Genomic DNA, 20,021 nt, shown 5'->3' with positions numbered 1-20,021 from the left:
AAATTCTAGGATAGCACATTAAATTCTGTGGATAATGAACAGCATATCATTCTAACTTGTTTCCAGATTGCACTAATTGAAAGCAAATTTACAGGTGATCACTAAGGTTAATGGGATCTTCAAGCCAAATCAGTGACAACATGCTTCTCCTCCTGCAAGTGTCTCTCTCGCTCAGCCCTGGCTCATAAGATTTTTTGTGAAAAGCTGCTGGTAAGGAACTGTTAATGTATGTCAGGCTTTAGAAAAAGTGGGACTTGACGTTATTTGAGAGAAAGACAATGAAACTGCCATTAATCTCTAAGTGGAACATGCTGTTAAATAAGTACAAAACTGGATTCGAAGCACTTCGTTCCATACTCCTCACACATCACTAATTGCGAATAAGACGTGTTCCAGGGTGCATCACTTGAAATGTAATTCACTTCCAAGGAAGCCTTGACGAGTTCTGCAGAAAGAAGAAAAATCATTTAAGGGAAATAGATTGGTATGTGGGTGAGAAGCAAGTTCAGTAAAGTACAGTTGGAATTTTTCTTTCGTGCACGCTGCCAATTAAAAGAGAAAGTTGAATTTCTTCTGGAGTGGATCAGGTTTGTGTGGTGTTCTGATTATCATTTGTTCCCTACATGCCTCTGGGTAGAACACTGGCATGCTTGCTGTTTACGCCTTCGTGTACTATGAATGAATTATGGGAAATGGAAATAAAAAACAGGTACATTTCCACAGCAGTGCTGGACCACGCCACCACTTTGCTCTGCCACCTGTCTTCGCCAAGGAACACAGATTGCGCTTGCTGACTGTGGGGGCAACCTTTCTTTATAGAGTGTCTTCATTTCCAGGCACAGGACTGAGTTGGAAACATTTCACATTAGTCTGCTGACGTCACATGTGGACACAAGCTCGTGTTCATTTCATTTCCCATTCCCATTGTTAATTAAGTTTTGGCACTAAATGGCGTCTCTGTGGTAACATGTTAATCTTATTAAAGCTGACACTTACAACCAGTATGCACGTATTTGCATAACCACAAAGCAAATCAAAAACACCAGTTTATGTACTACTGTGTTTCCCATGAAAGCCCCAGCTTCCTGTCATAACAACACAGTCTACATGAGTATTTCTCTCAAATAAGAGAGGAGCTTTTAAAAATAGCACACACGCTGCTTACTGGGAAAAACGATTGGCCAGACTCGTACTTGTATATATTGAATAAACAGCTGTAATATCTTACTGTGTAACAGCAACTTTAGAAGCTTCATTGGAAAGCTGTAATACAGAAGCAGAGGACAATAGCTCTTTAGCAGAGAAATGCCTAAACTTACAATGAATAAATGTTTATAAATGTACAACTGCTTTCAAGATCTTAATCTCATGACATCACATGGGCATGCAAGGTGCTATAAGGTGTTCTACACTTCATTACATACTCCATGTGCATGCAGTGGTGCAGTGTCTGAGCCTTTGGGCGGGATCCATTCCCCCATCTGCTGAAAGGCCCATGCTTCAGGAGCCCCTCCGATGCCCCTGCCCACAGGCAGGATGTTATACAGGGAGTGCAGAATTATTAGGCAAATGAGTATTTTGTCCACATCATCCTCTTCATGCATGTTGTCTTACTCCAAGCTGTATAGGCTCGAAAGCCTACTACCAATTAAGCATATTAGGTGATGTGCATCTCTGTAACTGATTAAATGAGAGTGAGTCTTGATGGGCCAGATGGATGGGCCCGTGGCTGGATTGGTAAAGGGCAGAGAGCTCCAGGCCGACTCAGACGCCAGCAAGGTGGAGGTGGAGTACTGGTTTGGGCTGGTATCATCAAAGATGAGCTTGTGGGGCCTTTTCGGGTTGAGGATGGAGTCAAGCTCAACTCCCAGTCCTACTGCCAGTTTCTGGAAGACACCTTCTTCAAGCAGTGGTACAGGAAGAAGTCTGCATCCTTCAAGAAAAACATGATTTTCATGCAGGACAATGCTCCATCACACGCGTCCAAGTACTCCACAGCGTGGCTGGCAAGAAAGGGTATAAAAGAAGAAAAACTAATGACATGGCCACCTTGTTCACCTGATCTGAACCCCATTGAGAACCTGTGGTCCATCATCAAATGTGAGATTTACAAGGAGGGAAAACAGTACACCTCTCTGAACAGTGTCTGGGAGGCTGTGGTTGCTGCTGCACGCAATGTTGATGGTGAACAGATCAAAACACTGACAGAATCCATGGATGGCAGGCTTTTGAGTGTCCTTGCAAAGAAAGGTGGCTATATTGGTCGCTGATTTGTTTTTGTTTTGTTTTTGAATGTCAGAAATGTATATTTGTGAATGTGGAGATGTTATATTGGTTTCACTGGTAAAAAGAAATAATTGAAATGGGTATATATTTGTTTTTTGTTAAGTTGCCTAATAATTATGCACAGTAATAGTCACCTGCACACACAGATATCCCCCTAAAACAGCTAAAACTAAAAACAAACTAAAAACTACTTCCAAAAACATTCAGCTTTGATATTAATGAGTTTTTTGGGTTCATTGAGAACATGGTTGTTGTTCAATAATAAAATTATTCCTCAAAAATACAACTTGCCTAATAATTCTGTAGTCCAGGTGAGTGGCTGTGTTTTTCCATTGAACTGGAGTTTTCACCTCTGGGCAGAGCTACCTCTTTCTACCCACGATCTGCACCTGCTGGTAATTTGGGCTGCCAGTATTTAAGACCAGCGCTGTCAACGAGTTTTTGCCAGCTCTTCTGCTAACCTGCGTTAGTGTGAGGCCACCAAGTCTTTAGCGTTTATTCATGGTTTCTGCTTATGCTTATCTAGTATTTTCTCCCTGTGGTTCCCAGGAATCCTCTGGCACGGCAATACTCACCCACTTCAGGACGCTGGTCTTCAGGATCTACTCTATCATTTACTGCAAGGCCAGGCACATCCTTCAGCAGCCCCTCCCTCAGCTATCAGCTATGTTTTTTATTTAATAAATTATTCTTTTATCTTTTATGGCGATGCCTATGATGTAGAAGTTATCCTTACCTTACCTATCTTTACATTTTTTGCAGCTTTTCTTTGTTTTTTCCTCCCATTCTGTTGTGATCTGGCGATGTGTTTCAGTAAATGCCTATTGGGATTGTGTCAGATGGAATTATAAGCACAGAAAAGTACAATTAGGTCTTAATCCACCATGCAATACCATCTGCAATCATATGATTGGCAGTGGCTTAATTTGTCAACATGACAATGGTGCCAAATACATTTCCAGTGCTATAATCTATCCAGGCAAAGCAAACCTGGACAGCAAAACACACTGTCAACCTCAATATCATTTAAGCAGCAGATAGCAGCTCTCTTGACAGAACAAAAGACAGCCAGTATCCCAAGAAAGAGCTTTGAATGTCCTTCAAGAAGCCTGAGGAAGTATTCCTGAAGACTACTTAAAAGGATCTACAAGAAAGCTTGCTCAGGAGAGTTCAGGCTGCAACTGTTTTCTTTCTTCATATATTATATTTTTATGTATGTTTGCACATGTTTCACAAAGTCAATTTTCCTTTTTCTCATTTTCCCGCATATATTAAAAAGTAGATATATAATGAGTGTTTTAAGACTTTTGCACAGTATATTGTTTATTGTGCATCGATTCTGTTAAAATAACAGTAGGGAGTAGAGATTTAAATTTCAAAGGCCAAGTAAAAAGCCAGCATCGCCTTGTCCAGTTTAAACTGCAGTATGGTGTGGAATAGAAATATGAATGGATACTGCTTTTCAATTATTAAAGCATATTCTGAAATAATAAAAAAGCAGATTTTCAGTCTATCCCCCTTGGTTGTACAATATACAATGCAGATTTGTTTCATTGATGGAGTTTACCATATGCATTCTGAAAGCTAGTCATGTGGATGCATACACATTTAACTTTGTGATCCTCCTATGGGGAGGCCAGGTTCCATTTACAAAATAATTTGTATGTATATTTTAAATTTTGGAAGTAAGGCTTGATGATTGTGCTGTCGAGCGCTTGATTCATCTCATATGTTACTGACTTACTGACTTGTGCATTTTTAATATTAGTTTGTTTCCCTCATCTGGTCATTTTCCCAAAGCCGGGTTCAAGGCAGTGAACTTCTGCACTGAATACAAGCGAACAAATAATTCAGTGCGCTCAGAGGCAAAAGGAGACTGAGCGTACATCAGAGCGGGAGCAGTGGAAAATAGAAGATGACGCAAACAACACAGCGCGCATCTATAGCTCAGTGTATGTGTGTGTGTCCTGAGAGCTGCAAGGATAAAGAAGGAACACTCGATGCTCGCACAGATTGACTCACAACGTCTCTCTCCAGTGTGATGTGTGTGTGTTTGTGTGAGGGAGGAAAAGCTGCCACCACTTATCGTGACTCATCAGCCCTGAAGTGAGGAAAAAAGTGCTAAAATTAGAGTGAGAGAGGAAAAAAGTAATTAAGAAAAAAACCAAAGGCTTGATTACAAAAATAGCTTATTCTTTTCCTTTTGAGGAAGATGATTCAACTTTGGTGTGAAAATATGAAAGGATGCGGAAGAAGCTGGTAATGAGGGGATTGATTTTCACAGGGGTGTCCTGTGGATTTTGAATCCCAGGACAGGAGGTGTGAGACCGAAATAGCAGCTTTTGCTAATTGCTGGTTAGCAGTGTTTGTGTTGGTTTAGTTTGTAAGTTGTCTACTGCTGTTGTGGTTTGACAGCGTCTGTGGGACCATTTCACCGGGTCAATATTACACTACACTGCTACGAGTTCACATTGTATTTTCATGTTTATGTCATATGATGGCTTTAAAGTCTATGATGTACCTTTATTTTTTTTATATTACGCAGTAGTTCCTCATTATAATGAGGAAATGTTAGTTTAAATAAATACTTTGACATATATGTAAATGTATTTATTATCATTAAAATGATGAAATCTAATAAAAATAGAAATAAAGGGTATATAACACCCCTTCCATTCCATTATCTGTCTGCATTTTCCATATTAGTGTACTGTGATGTCGTGTGTGTGTGAGAGAGTGATGAGCATCCTCAGTGCTGGCGCGATCTTCAGTGCCAGGAAACTTCACACATTGACGTCTTTGCTTAACAGATTGAGGCTGCTACGCTGAGGAGAGCTCACATGCTGGCAGACGATGCCAAGTTGTCACTCACAAATGCACGTGGATGTGTGTGTGTGTTTGTGTGTATGAGCGTCTCATCGGAGCCATTATGTTAATCCTTACATAGCCATCCTAGGTGCTTTGTTGTTTTTAGATGCAGACTGACGCTGTGTGTCGTCATCAGGCTGTGGGAAATGGGTGAAGCCACAACAAAAGTGTGTGGATGTGGATGAATTACATACATACCAGAAAGGGAGCCTTTACTTACTAACTAGCTGGCATTCGTTTTATAAAGACATTTGTAGCATTTGTTGATGTGCCGGAGTTAATTTCAAGCCTAAACTAACAGACATTTGAAAAGTACATTTTGACTGTGTGGCCAACAAGAAGGTTAAAAAATAGTTCTGTGAACTATGCAATACATATCTGACTTGACTTCACTACATTCACAATTTCTCTGGAGACTCCGCATTGACCTTTCTGTCTGCTGGACATTGCCTTATCTCTCTTGAGGTTTAAATGTTGCCTGGAAATATCTTCAAGTATCGTAATTCAACATTTCCAGTTATTTATCAGCTTTGTACTGATTGGCATGGAAACAAATTATCTTTTAAATTAAATCAGGGTCTGGGGAGGGCTGGAGCCCATCCCAGCTCCCATAGGGTTAGAGGGTACACCCTGGACAGGTCACTAGCTAGGCTGACACAGAGAAGCAGATAGCCATTCACATCTGTGGACAATTTAGAATCGCCAACTAACCGAAGTCCACTAACTGCATGTCTTTGATCTGTGAGAGCAAGTTGGAGTACCCATGGAGGACATGCAGACTCCACACAGAAAGGCCCCAGCCAGATGGTGGATTCAAACCCCAGGACCTTCTGGCTGTGAGGTAGCAGTGCTTTCCACTGTTCCACCATGCGGTCCAAGAAACAAACAAACAGAAACGAATCCATTGTGCTTTATTGTGTTTGTCTTACAGTTGCAGGAAAAAGTTTGCTAACAATTTATAAGCCACCTGTCATTTCCTTAGAGAGACAGATTTTCTAGTATATTTTTTAAAGCTTTCTCAGGAAATTGTTTTCCAGCTTTTGTGGCAGTTTTTCAATATTGGCTGATTTTTCACACATTTTCAGTCCATTCCTGGTCCCTGACAATTTTCAGTTTGTTTGTTAAGCCACATAACACTGATCTATGAATCAGTGATTTATAATCAATCATAGGCACCTAACTCAAAGGATGAACCAATGTCTACACATAATGGACAGCGTGGCGAGGACATGCTGGAGAGAGTATATTTTTTGGGCAGAACTGGGGACACCATTGGTGTCCTCCTGGATGAGCTGGTGGAAGTGGATATCAGGTCTATGTTTTATTTATTATCAAAATAAGAACGAACATGGTTCCCTGCACAAACACAGGTAAGGTTCATCGTGGACTTTGCAAACTAGGACAAATTGGGTTTCTGGTATGGATCAGGCAGTGACCGAACTGGTAGCATGACTGTAGATGCTTAATGCAGCTATTACATGCACTACTTTGAAAGTTACTTTAATCAGCTTTCTGATTTTTAGCATTTGTCTTGTAATCTTTAAACATTTGTGTTTAATAGTTTTTCTTTCTCCTACAATCCCTTGTCTGTGTATCCCTTGACCTGGATTGGTAGCTGGTTAAAAAGGCCTTTAAAGCTGTATTGAATTAAATTACCATTTAGATGAACACTTGGGACATCAAATTCATGTTAGCACTGCCAAGCCTCCCACCCAACTGCTGTCTTTAGATAAGAAACACAACATGCAGAGGAAATAGCAGTAATACATGGAAATCATACTGTTAGTCATCAGGGCTTCACCATATTATTCCTTTATGTTATTTCTTGGGTTAAATGTTTGTGGAGAATTTATACCAAACCCTTCTTTGCAAGATTTCTTCCATTTATTAAGGTTTACAGGAATTTGTTTATGCATAGCTCTCTTATTACCTCATTGCAGCATTTCAGTCAGGTTGAGATCAGGACTTTAAATGAGCCAGTGCACCATCTATAAGGGAATCAGAGAATTGTCTTCTAGTGATCATTTTCCTCTTGCATGATTCAATATAGGTCAGGCTTAAGAGTTTGGACAGATATATCCTCAAACTTAACTGTAGCACACTTCTATTGATGACTCAGTGATTGCAAGGTGCACAGGTTCTGTGGCTGAAGCAGTGCATCACCTGAGAATATCAGTGAACTTGACCTCAAGACCTCAAGTTTTCTGAAGTTTAAAGCAATAATCTAAGAAGGAGCACACCTTGGATTTTCAGATTTAGTATTTTTTTTGTAAATGTGAAACCTTAGAATTGAAAGAGAGCGTATTTTCACATGTGTTGTATTTCAGCTTCTTGATTGCTGCAAAAATTCATATTTTTATATTAACAGATTTGCAGCCCATTTAGTTCAGATTAGTCTGTCTGCTCTGATTAAATATGTTTCTTGCACTCGTGTCTCTAAGAAATAAACTACATCCTACCTAGCTCTTACATGTTCTTGCAAATCCTCCCAAGTAGCCCCCCCCCCCCCCCCCCCCCCAAAAAAAAAAAATTCCCAAATAATTCCAAGTAACTGTAACTCCATTAAATTGGCTCCATTTACAAGACAGAGGACACAACAAAGAGTTAAGAGACACAGGAAATGCGTAATGAATATCTGTTTAGTTTTTTGCGTGGTTATAATGTCGTATAGGCCGTTGTGAATGTTGTGAAGACACAATTATCTTACCTCATCTTATCTGTCTGCTGGGTGGACCTTAGGACAGCATAAAAAGACACGAATTTAGGATCTAGGAAAGCAAGAGCAAACAACAATCACATACTTTGATTTATATACTTATGAGAATTGCGTTAGCCTTTGACAAACTAAAGCCAAACATCTTGTGAAAGATCTTTATCCAACCAGTAACATCAAATCAAATGTTCTTTGACTGAAATTTAATTAAGTTCAAAGAGCAATAATCAGATGCATGAGGTTTTCCATTTCATTGACTTTTTGTTTATGTTTAAACAACATTTGGATGACATTCAAAAGCAAGCCTCACAAACAAGGCCTTTATTGTTTGGTGCTTAATCTCCAGATGCATTATAAAACCAGTGTTTGTTTCCTTTTGAGTAAGGTATGAAAACCGCCTTGATATCAGTGTGATGTGTGTGTGACTGCATTGCTTCGCACTGTGCTGACGTAAGGCCTGTCTTCTCAAACAACGCAGTGGCAGTAGGTGCTCTAGTCAAATGGATGGCTGAATCTAGGTTGCCACTGCGTCTGGCATCTCAATCACTCACCTCCGTGCTCGACTAACAAGGGAAATTTCCTCAAGTGTTAATGCTACTTCAAACACTAGCCTGATTTTTCATCGCTTGTAAACGATGTGTTTGGCTTACTCTGTGGCAGATGTATGACGAGTTTCATACTTTTATTCTTTTTAACTCCTAAACACACAAACAGAAAAAATAACTACTGTTAGTCATCTAGGAATGAACACTAATAGCTGAAAGTCAGTTAACAGCTGTTATATAAAATCATGCATGAGCTGCAGGACCACTGCTGAATAAATGTTACTGCACTGTTGCACTGTTAAAGGAAGCACTAGGCACCTTTAAGTCCATGTTGGATATCTCTATTAACCAAGTTACCCAAGCTCCAATCAAACAAAATCACCAATAAACAACGACTCATGTTTAGATTCTGTTTAAGACATTTGCACTGAAAGTCTGGATCTAAGTTCGATACCTGTTTGACAATTAATATAAGTGGACTTTTCTAGTTTGACCATCCACACACACACACACACACATTCATGCAGCCCATATTTTATGCATAGAGCACCTCTATCTATCACACATCGATGGATGCATCAGTGAAAATTTGGGTTTCAGTGTTTTGTCCAACAACACTTTGACATGTGAACTTCGAGGGCTCGAGATCGAATCATCATCGAAGTCCTATTGAGAATCCCTGAGTCAAGGATGCTACTTTGAAATATAACACTGACCTATTGCATATCAGTGACATTTCCATAGCAATGGCATTGTCAGATGGAAATAGCCTGGATGTAATATTTGAAATAGGCAGATTTCCTAAAATCACCTACAGATTTTTTTCTCCCTATAGTCTCAGTTTCAGTGCTGTACCCACCTAAGAGATTCAGCACTGACTGAAAATAGCAAAATCCTTATAACACTTCCTGCTATCTGATCATTAAAATATGCAACTGCCACTGAAGCTTTCTGTTTTTATATAGTTTAAACACCTAACAATAGTGTATGTACAGTTAACGTTTTCCCTGCTTTATGCTAAGCTAAGCTAAGCTAATTGCTTGTTGACACTAACTGCAGACATGACACATGAAAATCTATTGTCATTTAATGCTATGGAAATAAACAAACAAATTAAATCTAGGACTACCTTAAAGATATCAACCTGAATATTTTATACCCATTCTGAGGCTTTTGGTGCATAAAATCACATCGGCAATCATGAAAAATAACTCCTAATGCTACACAGTCACTGTCCATGTTTACTTCCTGCCACCTGCCTCTGTTGTGAACTAACACTTGGTTTTACAAGAAAAGGGAAATGCATAGACATTATTTCTTATTGCATATTGACTGCTACAATTAACTGATTCTGTGGGAAATCATGAGGATTTCTCCTACACTATAGTAAGCTGTCTAAATCCCAATTCCCTGAGGCACATTCCATTGCTCTGACCGGTTTAATGTCACATTTATGGCTGTAACCAGCTTAGTAATTTTATATATACAAGTTGCTTCTGCAAAAGAGGAAGAAAATAAAGTCCTTTACAGTTTTCAAAATTTATGTTTTTGATTGTATTTCAACTCTCGTGGTTTTTTTAAAGGTCACTGGAGCACAAGCACATCTTTATTATCAAACATTAAGAGGAAAAAATTCTGGACCTCACTGATTTCTAAACCCCGGTCATGTCCCTGGCCAGACTCCTTTATAATCAAAGACAGGACAAATACATGCTGGTGAAAAGACGTTGAGATTAATAATAACAAATAACTAAATGCAAAGAGGTGTATAAGCACTTAGTGAGTGAAAAGGGTGACTGAAGAAGCACTCAGTGCATCATTGGAATCCCCCAGCAGTCTAAACCTTTTGCTGCATGACTAAGGGAGCATTCAAGGTAATCTAATCCAATCCTAACTACACTGCAAAAATGGCTAGTCTATATTTAGGAAAAAAATACTACATTTGATACAAAAAGCACTGAAAACAAGTGAAATTATCTGTCCATGCAGCAAGTTTATTTTACTTAATAAGAAATCTTGAAATAAGATTTTTTAATCCAGAAATAAAAGAACACATTTGAGAATTGAAGAGGGTTAAAATAAGCTTTAAAAAGCTCAATTTAAGATAAAATTACTTTATATCAAGTCCCAAAAGTAAGTTAAATATGCTAAATTACAGTCTTTTTTTATGTTTTGAATTCTTACTTGCAGCAAATGAATGCACTGCAACGAGAAAAATAGTTCTAATACTATGAAAAACTACTCAATATTAGTGAAGTATGATTAATTTGTTTCTTGATTCAGGTTGGCTTATCTTAAAATAGAGCTGAATCAATATTAAATCCAGGCAAAAAAACCTTAAAACAGACCTTTTTCCTAGAATACTCCTTGGCTTCTACTGAAATCACAACCAGGACAGGAGTGATATATGTCAACATTTATTTCTCTCATGAGAACAAAATTCTTTTTTTAAACAATATAGGGCTGCTGCACAATCCCTAAAAGTCTAAATCAACCCTTTAAAAGGCCTAAACAGAGAAAAGAAATTAAATTTTTGGCCTTAAACTTTTGTGACAGTCACATAGTCTCACAATGTTGTAAATAATGGCATTACTGACTTAAAACTTTACATGCCTCAGGTAAAGTGTCACTAAGAAAAAAAAACAACAACTTTCATTTGTAAAGCATTATAAGTACAGCCGTTTCTCAGGACATTGCTAGGCAAATTAGGAACAAAGTTGTACAAACGTACTACAAAACTAAACAAACTGCAAATGACCTGATAAAATCCTGCTTGGTATTCACCTATTTTTCAAAGAACGACTTCCACTCAGCTATTGCTTTCTTATATGCACTAGTGGCATCTTGATCATGGATGGCATCAGTTATTACCTCAGTTTGTATGACAGAGAGGACCGTTGCAACACATTTTGGGTATGTTAAGTGCAAGGTGTAGTAATATGCCATCAACACCAACATTCCTTCCCAGAAATCCTCCAAGGAGAGAGTGGTCACTGGTATGTTTCCTACAGCAACAATGCTGGTTGTTCCATCAAAAAGCAGCACTGGGGAGGAGAGAGGCCGCTTCTCCAGGTATAGCATTGCATCTTCACCCGGCTAGAAAAGCACAAAAAAAGGACAAATTCTTCAAGATTTTCAATGAAAGGGTTGCTGTGCATCCAAACAGCTTAAGACACAAAAAGCAATATCAAGAGTTTAGAATGCTCCAACTGATTTACTGTTGGAATAGAAGAAATAAATGTAAAATATCTGACTTACATAAATATGAAATTTTGGAAATGTACACAGCAAAATCTCCAGTGTTAAATTAACACTGGAGAGTGTCTATATGGGTCCACTCCTCTGAGTGTTAAATACAACACTGTTGAGTGTTAAATTAACACTTTGACAGTGTTATATGTTTAAAAGTAACCTAGTCAGTTTTGAAGATTAACAATGACTAACACTGAGCAGTGCTGATTTTCTAACACTGGAATATTTCTAACATTTTGATTTATTTTCCAGTGTTAGAAAATCAGCACTGCTCAGTGTTAGTCATTGTTAATCTTCAAAACTGACTAGGTTACTTTTAAACATATAACACTGTCAAAGGTGTTAATTTAACACTGGAGATTTTGCTGTGTATTAATTCTGAGCATGAATTTTCTCTAGTTTGCAGCATTTTTATCATGTCTATTTGTGCTTTTTTTCTCATTTGTTTTTTAAAACTATTTCTTTTAACTTTGTTACATATTCTAGTTTTTGAAGGCCTTTTTAAATATATCATTTTACTGCTTCTACTTGTATCCTAACTGCAATGTGCTTTTGCTCTGTGCTGCCTCTCTGGAGTAGGTTTTGAATAACAATTAAGAAATCCTGAATAAGGAGTAATTTAATCCCTGCTGAATTGAACTTCAACCCACTCTTATTAAGCAGGAAAAGCAAAATAATAATATTAATAATAACAATACAAGTAAATGGAGTACAAGTTACAGTGGCTGGTATTGCAGCTGTTCGCACCTTGAGGATATGAAGGAGAGCCTCACTGGCACTTCCCAGCCGCTTTGGTGGTGTAGTTTTTGAAGGAAAAAGAGATGGAAGTGCATTGAAGAGAGTGACAGTAAAATCCACTGTGAACGGAGAAAAGTATCTCAACAAAGCAATCCGAACATATCTGATGTGTGGATTTAATGTATGAAAAGGCCACTTACCTCCACATACATCCAAGGGGAGAGGAGGTTTCAGGACCTTCTTCCAAATGCCATAGAACTGCACCTTCGAACAAAACTCTGCCCATCGACCCTTCATTTGATCTATGTATTTGCAGTTGGAGCCACCAATGATGCGACGCAGTTCATCCATCGCCTATGACAAAGTTGTGCTCAGTTAGTCAAGAACTAACTAAACCTATCCAGAGAAAGCAAGGAATTTAACTGAAGGTAGTTGAACTTACATTTCGTATGTCTTTGAAGCACGGGTATGCTTCAAATATTTTTCTAGGCCTGTCTTCTTCCCTTGTAACATCTGCGTCAATAAAAGCTCGTCTGGCCTCAAACTCCAGGTCCAAAATTTGAGCGACGTCACTTTGGTTGGGTTTTGCATTGGGTTTCCTGTACATGTTGCTCAAGGTTTTGTAATGTCTTGCCTGCATCTTCAGGCTGTCATGGTCTGCTAGGGAAAGCAAAGAGCAATTGTAAGACATGGTGTAACTAGACTAAATTCAGATTTTTCTAATCAGTCATTTCTAGTAAGGTTGCATGGTTGTTTTTAAGTATAATATTTATGAGAATTAATGTTTAGGTTAAATATGTTTGAGTAATGAACTGACCCTATATGTCCTAATCATTTCCCTTTGTGTCCTTTTCTTATAATGATCATGGATTTATGTTAATTGTTAGTTTGAACAGAATCAAATATTAAAACGACAGTTTAAGATGCCCGTGAATAAAACTGTGGTGAAAATAAGGTAAAGGTTGTTTACTGTGTATATCGTTCACATCAGTGTGAACAGTGATTATGAGCTGATGGATAAAAATCTTTTAGGTAATTTGATCTATGACAGAAACACTGTGATAAGGCATGATAGATGTGACCAGCATGAGGATTTACATGTGTAAATAATCAGCACTGAGTAACACCCATTACAACACAAAGTGGTAAAATACTTACTATGGCTAACTGGCAAACTGGAATGAGGGATCTATCATATGTTGATTTTACACACCAACTCGAGTTAATGCCAAACCACTATGATTTATGGAATAAACACTTAGAACGGGGTTCATTGCTGCAACCATATTTTGGAAAGAGCTGTAAGAGGAACCACAGTCAGACTGAGAGGTAGATAAGGGTGATGGTGGACTTACCAACAACATCATCTGGAGGTGCAGTTGAAGGACCTATATCAGACCTGGGTGCAGAGCATGAGGCTGACTTGGATAATAGTGGTAAAGCCAGCGTAGTATTGTTTGACGTAGTTGGTACAGTGGAGGGTAGCGGCAATTGGGATTCTTTCTCTGAGGAAAAAACAGAAGATGAACAGAATGTAATAACAGGGAATAGCTAGAAAGTTAAGGAAAATACTCAACACTGTATAAATCTTGTGATGCACTCTGAACAGAAAACTGAGGGCAGGTGGTCTCTTTGAAGTTTTAGATGACCAAAAGTCATTAGTACAGCAGACCAAAGTACACACCTGCATTTGAGTTATCCTCGCTGAGGTCATCATTGCTCTCAAGAAGTGTGGTATAGTCACTTGAACCACTTGCTTCACCACTTAGGTCACCTTCAGTCCCATTGTCTGTGTCATCTGAGCTGAAAAGAGTCTTCCTGGGCCTGCCTCGTTGTGGCATGGAGCCCTGCCTCTTCCTTGGAGACTTCATATTTTGGAGTCGTTTGTACAGTTTGGTGTAGATGGTCAGCTGTGGTAAAATAATAAATATTTGTACATCATTTTATTATCTCACTCAATTTTAGATATTGTAGTGGGTAAAGAATGACTTACGTATGGCATGTGTGTGTCAGCATCACGTAACATGGGGTAATAGTCAACAATCTTCTGTGACATTGCTCTCATTTCGAGTTTGGAGGGGTATGTTACTTCTTTCCCCATGGGACTAACACGGAGGATTGCAACCATGCTGGTGACTGTGTTCCTTACAAGTCTGCAACAGAGCTCCTTCGACATCCTGCAGTCCTTTTCCTTTCCACTGTGGAGCAATGCAAAGTACTGACTGCGCACCATGTCCAACTCTGAATCTGTATACACCACATACTCTGGTGGGTCTGGCATTTTCATTTTTTTGTCAGCAGTGTAGGAAATGGGAGTGGAAGTTTGAGGCTGACATTGTGACACATCAAAGCCGAAGGGGTTACTCTCGCTTCGATGGAAAGTGTTGGCAACTTGGTCAGTACTCTTAAACTATAACAGTTGTGGGATATAAACAAAAATACACAATTAGGCAAATTAATGCTAGACAATATGGACAGTAATCATCTTCTTAGTGGTATAATGTGTATTTACCTTTTGGCTGATAAAATCCCAAATCTTCTTTCTACGGAAGAAATTTTCATGGCCCGGAAAAAGATCCTTTAGGTCATCCCGGGTAAAGCTCCTCAAAGTTTCCTCATCAATATTCGCAGCTGTAAAAGAGAAAAACAACTTCAAAAGTGATATTTATTTCTCTTTTCCTGGGCGTGGCTTATTACATGTCGAGGTCATTTTTTGTCAATAAATGTATTTTAGCAATAAGTAATATTAACATGATAAAATGTCAAACTTAAAACAGTTTATCAAATATTTGGGAATGCAATAAAACTATTTTTGGGTGTCTTCAAGAATGATGTTCCAAGTCTATTTAGGCAAAGACAGCTCAAGGCTATAATGTGGATAAAGGTCAGAGTAGAGTGCAATCCTAGCTCCAAGTTTCAGAAATGATGCTAACAGATGCTAAGGCTGCTTAGCTAACGTACCAAAATAACTGAAAAATAAGACTTACCCTGCAACACAGACAGTATGGCATCGTCAAACTTGTCCATGCCGTGACAGCAGTTCTCTAGTTCGTTCCAAAGCCTCCACTCACAGTGCCTGGAAATATCCTACAGCTTAAATAAGATCATTTAGCTAAAGTTAACACATTAGCTAGATTGCTAACTAGCAGCAGCCCTCACAAAACACGACTTTATCTTAATAACACCGTTGTACCATAGTATTTTTCAAATCAACTTAATGTTACCAACCTTAAATTACTGTTCGCTTTGTTTAGATAAATAATTTTGATCTTCCTAACGGTCCTGATGGTTAACAAAGCAGGGGAAAAGAGTTTGTCCCGCGTGAAAGTAACGTCACGACAGGAACTGAGAATGCGCATGCAGAAAATTATTTATATTTAATTTTTTTTAAGTAAAAAAAAGAAAAGAAAAATATAAATTCAGTCTTAAACACTTATTGCCTAAAAATAAATATAACTGATGTAATTTAAACCTGAAAAATTGGATAATTAAGGATACATATATTTTAAAAATTGCCTACCTTTCCCATGGTCCCACACTCTCATCTGTGGCCTTCAGTGGAGAGCGGTAAAGTATGCTGTATGGCTACAGCGCGAAAACAGTTCACCATGGCGCTCTGGAGATGTATGATCTGTTTTATCTTTGTTTCTTTAACTCTGAAGGTGCTCCTTAGCCACATAAATGCAGCTCATGGTCGAAGGCAGGATTTTTGGGTTTACTGTGGAATAGATGGCTGTGAACAAGATTTCAGAGTTTTTAACTCATTCTTTCGCCACATTAAACGGACGCACCCTCTGTATTTGACGAATGGAAGCCCACCAAGAGGATGGAGGATCCCCCCAACATCCCACTCTTTAGGATCGGAAAATGTTGGTGTTTCAGTCTTTGCCAACTGTAGTACTGCAACAACAACCAGCACCGTGGAAATATCAACTGGTGGATCTTTGGCTGAAGTGCAGGAGCCTCAGGTTGTTGACAGCCCGATCACGGTAAGTGTTAAACTAAATAAAATGTAGTGTGGCTTCTGATGACAAATTTAGCTATGTCTAACTCCTCGTATTTGGTCCTATATTACTTTTAATCCTTTTCTCCATTGTTAGTCAAGAGAAATTTAACGAGATCTCGCGATATTATACCGCTAGATATTGTTCTTCAAACTGTTACAAGCGATTTCCACTATGGTTGGATTTTAAATCACAATTTCATCCTGCAGGATGAAATAAAAAAAATAAATAAACAGAATAGCAGTTCAGTGTAGATAGTACAGGCTATGCTGCAGCCGGAGAAGGCACACACTCTGCGGCTGGCATGTCTCCTGGTGAAGTTTGCATCAAAGACACTCTCAGCGCGCTTAAATCTTTCAATGTGGCAGCAATTTGGGTATCTCGTAGGAATTATAAGTGGTGAATACGGTTTCAGGTAAGACACAGAGTATTTGGAAGCACTGTAAAAAAAAATCTGTTGGCCAGAAATACTGCCAAAACATGGATAAGAATGATTTTCTTGAAAATTAAATAAATTAATAAATGCATACAATAAAATATATCCATATACTAATACTAACATAAATTCTGAGTGCAAATCTAAATTACGTGATTTAAAAATACATAAATAATTTAATAAATACAACAAACATGTAAAGAAACTAATATCTAAGTGCAAACAAAAATTCATTATTTAAAAAGATAAAATCTCATTCTCATGAATCCAATCCCTAGCCTCATCAAAAAAATGGACAACCCCTTTTTTATTGTTTCTTTGTCTTTGATTTCTTTTCCATTTCTTTTTTCTTTATTCCAAAGAATGAATATTATATTATCTTATATTATATTGAATATTCACAACTGTAACACTAGTCACTGTCATGCACTTTGTTTTTTAATGGACCAATCATTAGGTGTAACTGATTATACCTGTTATGTAAGAATTTCTATAATTGGCCAGGAATTTGGAGTAACTTTGTTTTTCTGCTCTAAAGGAAGAAGCTGTTGCTACAACATCCTTTACCAGACATGATATTACCAGATCTGCTGCAGCTTTTGCTATCTGTGTTCAAGAACAGTGCCACTTATCACAGGTATGTTATAGTCTTAATGGATCAATACATTACATAAGGCAATCAATGTCTTACTTGTTCATAATGGAATTCAGAATTATTATTATTTTATATAAATGCAGAATAAGTTACTTTTATTTCAAATGTTTTCACAGAGAACGGTCAAACATATCATCTCAGGAGTGCAACAGTATCAGGCTGTTCTTTTGGATACGCTCAAGGAAAGAATGAAGACAGTGTTTGAAGATAATGCCGAGGGAACCACTCAGCTTCAAGATGAGGCTTTGGCTACATTTGATAAATTCATGGATCCTTTCTCCACCATTGCATATGGACAGAGTAGAGCCATAGGGGAAATGTTCTGTCCAGTCAACGCAGAGGAAGTAGTAGTATCCCAGAAGATATGTTGGGTAAAGCAAGGTCTTTCAAGGGTCATGTCTTTAAGGAACAAAAGTTTTTACTATGTACCATTAATTGAAAGTCTAAAGCAGTTAATGACTAATGAGAGAATCTTTACCATGTTGAACACTGCACCACAAAGAAGCAGAGAGGGATTCTTCTATGATTTTAGAGACGGGTCCCTCTTTACATCTCACCCCTTGTTTTCTCAGAGGCCAAATGCATTGCAATTAATACTGTACACAGATGAAATTGAAATATGTAACCCCTTAGGGTCCCATGCTTCTGCAAACAAATTGGTCATGTTTTATTATACTTTAGGAAATATTGATCCAAAATTTAGGTCAAAGTTAGCTGCAATACGACTTCTTGCTATTGCTAAAGCAAGTGACATTTCTCAGTGGGGTATTGATGTTGTACTGAAAAGAATACTTCAAGATCTATCACTGCTTTACAATGGTGTAAGGATTAAAATGTCAAATGGTGAAATTGAATTGTTTGGTGCTGTTATAGCCATTTGCGGAGACACGCTAGCCCAGCATGAGATTGCTGGCTTTAAAGAAGGGATTGGTTTTGCTTATAGCAAATGTAGACACTGTGAATGCAACTTTGATGATATGCAAAGTGTTTTTGAGGAGAAGAAGTTTGTTCACAGAACTCTGGAGAAACATATCAGGCAGTGTTTTGAAATAGATAAAGCAAGCACAGATTTATTGAAAGCGTCCCTCAAAACTACTTATGGAATTAATAGAAGAAGCAGACTAGTTGATGTTCCTGCATTTGACCTGATCAAACAAACTCCACAGGACATAATGCATGTTATTTTTGAAGGTGTTGCATCAATGGAAGTTAAATTTGTATTAAAACACCTAATTCTCTCAGGACAATTAGAATTAGACAAGTTTAATTCAGACATTCAAAATTTTCCTTACTCACCTCTTGAAATACGGGATAAACCATGTCCTATTAGCTTTGGCACTTTAGCGGCTAACGACAACAAATTGAAACAGTCTTGTGGACAGATGCTAATTCTTTTAAAAATATTACTTTTTCTTTTGTATGGTGTGGAGAGTGAGTATGTTGTATTTATTAGAAAGTTAATTATGATAATTCAAATAGTTCTTGCTCCCATTATTTCTTTACAAACTGTATTGCAACTGAGAAGTATGATTGAAGAACACCTGTATCAGTTCAAGCAACTTTTTCCCGAAGCCAATATAATACCTAAGCAACATTATATGTTGCATCTTCCCAGTCAAATCTTATCGCTTGGACCTTTAATAAGGAGTATGTGCATGCGCTTTGAGGCAAAGCACTCCTATTTTAAACAGTGGGCTTCTAAGTTAAATTTTAAAAATATTTGTAAATCCCTTGCAAACCACAATCAATTTCTTGAGTGTTGTCAAAATGAAATAGGCACTGAACATCCTATTTTTGCGAAAAAAAAAAGGAATCCGGGCCAGTATCAGCTAAAAATAATGAATATGTTAGGAAAAAAATTAAAGAATTTTTTGGAATAGATGTCATGCAGTCTGTTGTCTCAGTGAAATGGTATGTTCTAAATGGCAATAAATACATTGCTGGGAAGGCCATGATTATTGCAGACGTGGATGGCACTTTCCCTGTGTTTGGACTGATAAAGGATATCTTTTTGATTGACTCATCTTTTATTGCTTTTGAGTACCAACGCTATGAAACTTTGAATTTAAATGAAGACTTATTGGCATATGAAGTAACTGTGCCCATTGTTGCTCAAGCTACAGAATTAGCCCATGAGCTCATTGATTATACTTCATACTTTTCTATTAGTTTTAGGGACAGTGTGTTTGTGCCAATCAAATACAGTCTTTCTGATATTATTTCCCATAGAAATCACCCTTAAGATTAGGGTTGCACCAAGTATTGGCTTAGTGTAGTTTGTGATGATATCAGTTGACAGTCATTAAATGTTCCCTAAACCAATGTCAATGTTGTACCACATAATGCTGGCATGCTGGGACAAACAGCTGTCTTTGAAATGTGATTTGTATCATAAATTGTGGTTAATTTTTTTCCTTTATATGTACAACTTTGAAGTCAGACATGATTTTGAATAAATCATATTTTCAACAGGTGCCTTGTGTGAATTTCCTAAATCAAGCAAATTGAGTTTGTCACTCTATCT

The 20,021-nt window shown here is 37.9% G+C and overlaps 1 protein-coding gene and 2 long non-coding RNA genes across 3 annotated transcripts; 1 reads left to right on the top strand and 2 right to left on the bottom strand.

The window, feature by feature from the left end:
* Positions 1–10,397: 10,397 nt before the first annotated feature.
* On the bottom strand, positions 10,398–14,431 carry LOC308390672 (uncharacterized protein). The gene is made up of 7 exons (XM_080872907.1): positions 14,396–14,431; positions 14,087–14,312; positions 13,758–13,907; positions 12,845–13,062; positions 12,603–12,756; positions 12,412–12,521; positions 10,398–11,508 (listed from the first exon to the last, which is right to left on the bottom strand). Exons 1-7 carry the CDS (start codon positions 14,426–14,428, stop codon positions 11,197–11,199), a joined length of 1,203 nt encoding a protein of 400 aa, XP_080729033.1. The 5' UTR covers positions 14,429–14,431; the 3' UTR covers positions 10,398–11,196.
* A 582-nt stretch (positions 14,432–15,013) lies between these two features.
* Positions 15,014–16,061, bottom strand: LOC308391367. Its single transcript, XR_013970597.1, has 3 exons — positions 15,923–16,061; positions 15,390–15,478; positions 15,014–15,033 (listed from the first exon to the last, which is right to left on the bottom strand). It is a non-coding gene; the product is annotated as an uncharacterized lncRNA (long non-coding RNA).
* A 195-nt stretch (positions 16,062–16,256) lies between these two features.
* On the top strand, positions 16,257–19,274 carry LOC308391366. Its single transcript, XR_013970596.1, has 3 exons — positions 16,257–16,391; positions 17,381–17,479; positions 17,614–19,274. It is a non-coding gene; the product is annotated as an uncharacterized lncRNA (long non-coding RNA).
* The last annotated feature ends 747 nt before the right edge of the window (positions 19,275–20,021 follow it).

Source organism: Rhamphochromis sp. 'chilingali' (assembly GCF_963969265.1).
Source record: "Rhamphochromis sp. 'chilingali' genome assembly, chromosome: 22".
In the NCBI taxonomy this organism is placed as follows: domain Eukaryota; kingdom Metazoa; phylum Chordata; class Actinopteri; order Cichliformes; family Cichlidae; genus Rhamphochromis; species Rhamphochromis sp. 'chilingali'.
Note: the sequence above shows the minus strand (reverse complement) of the source record. Positions and strands in the feature narration are given on the sequence as shown.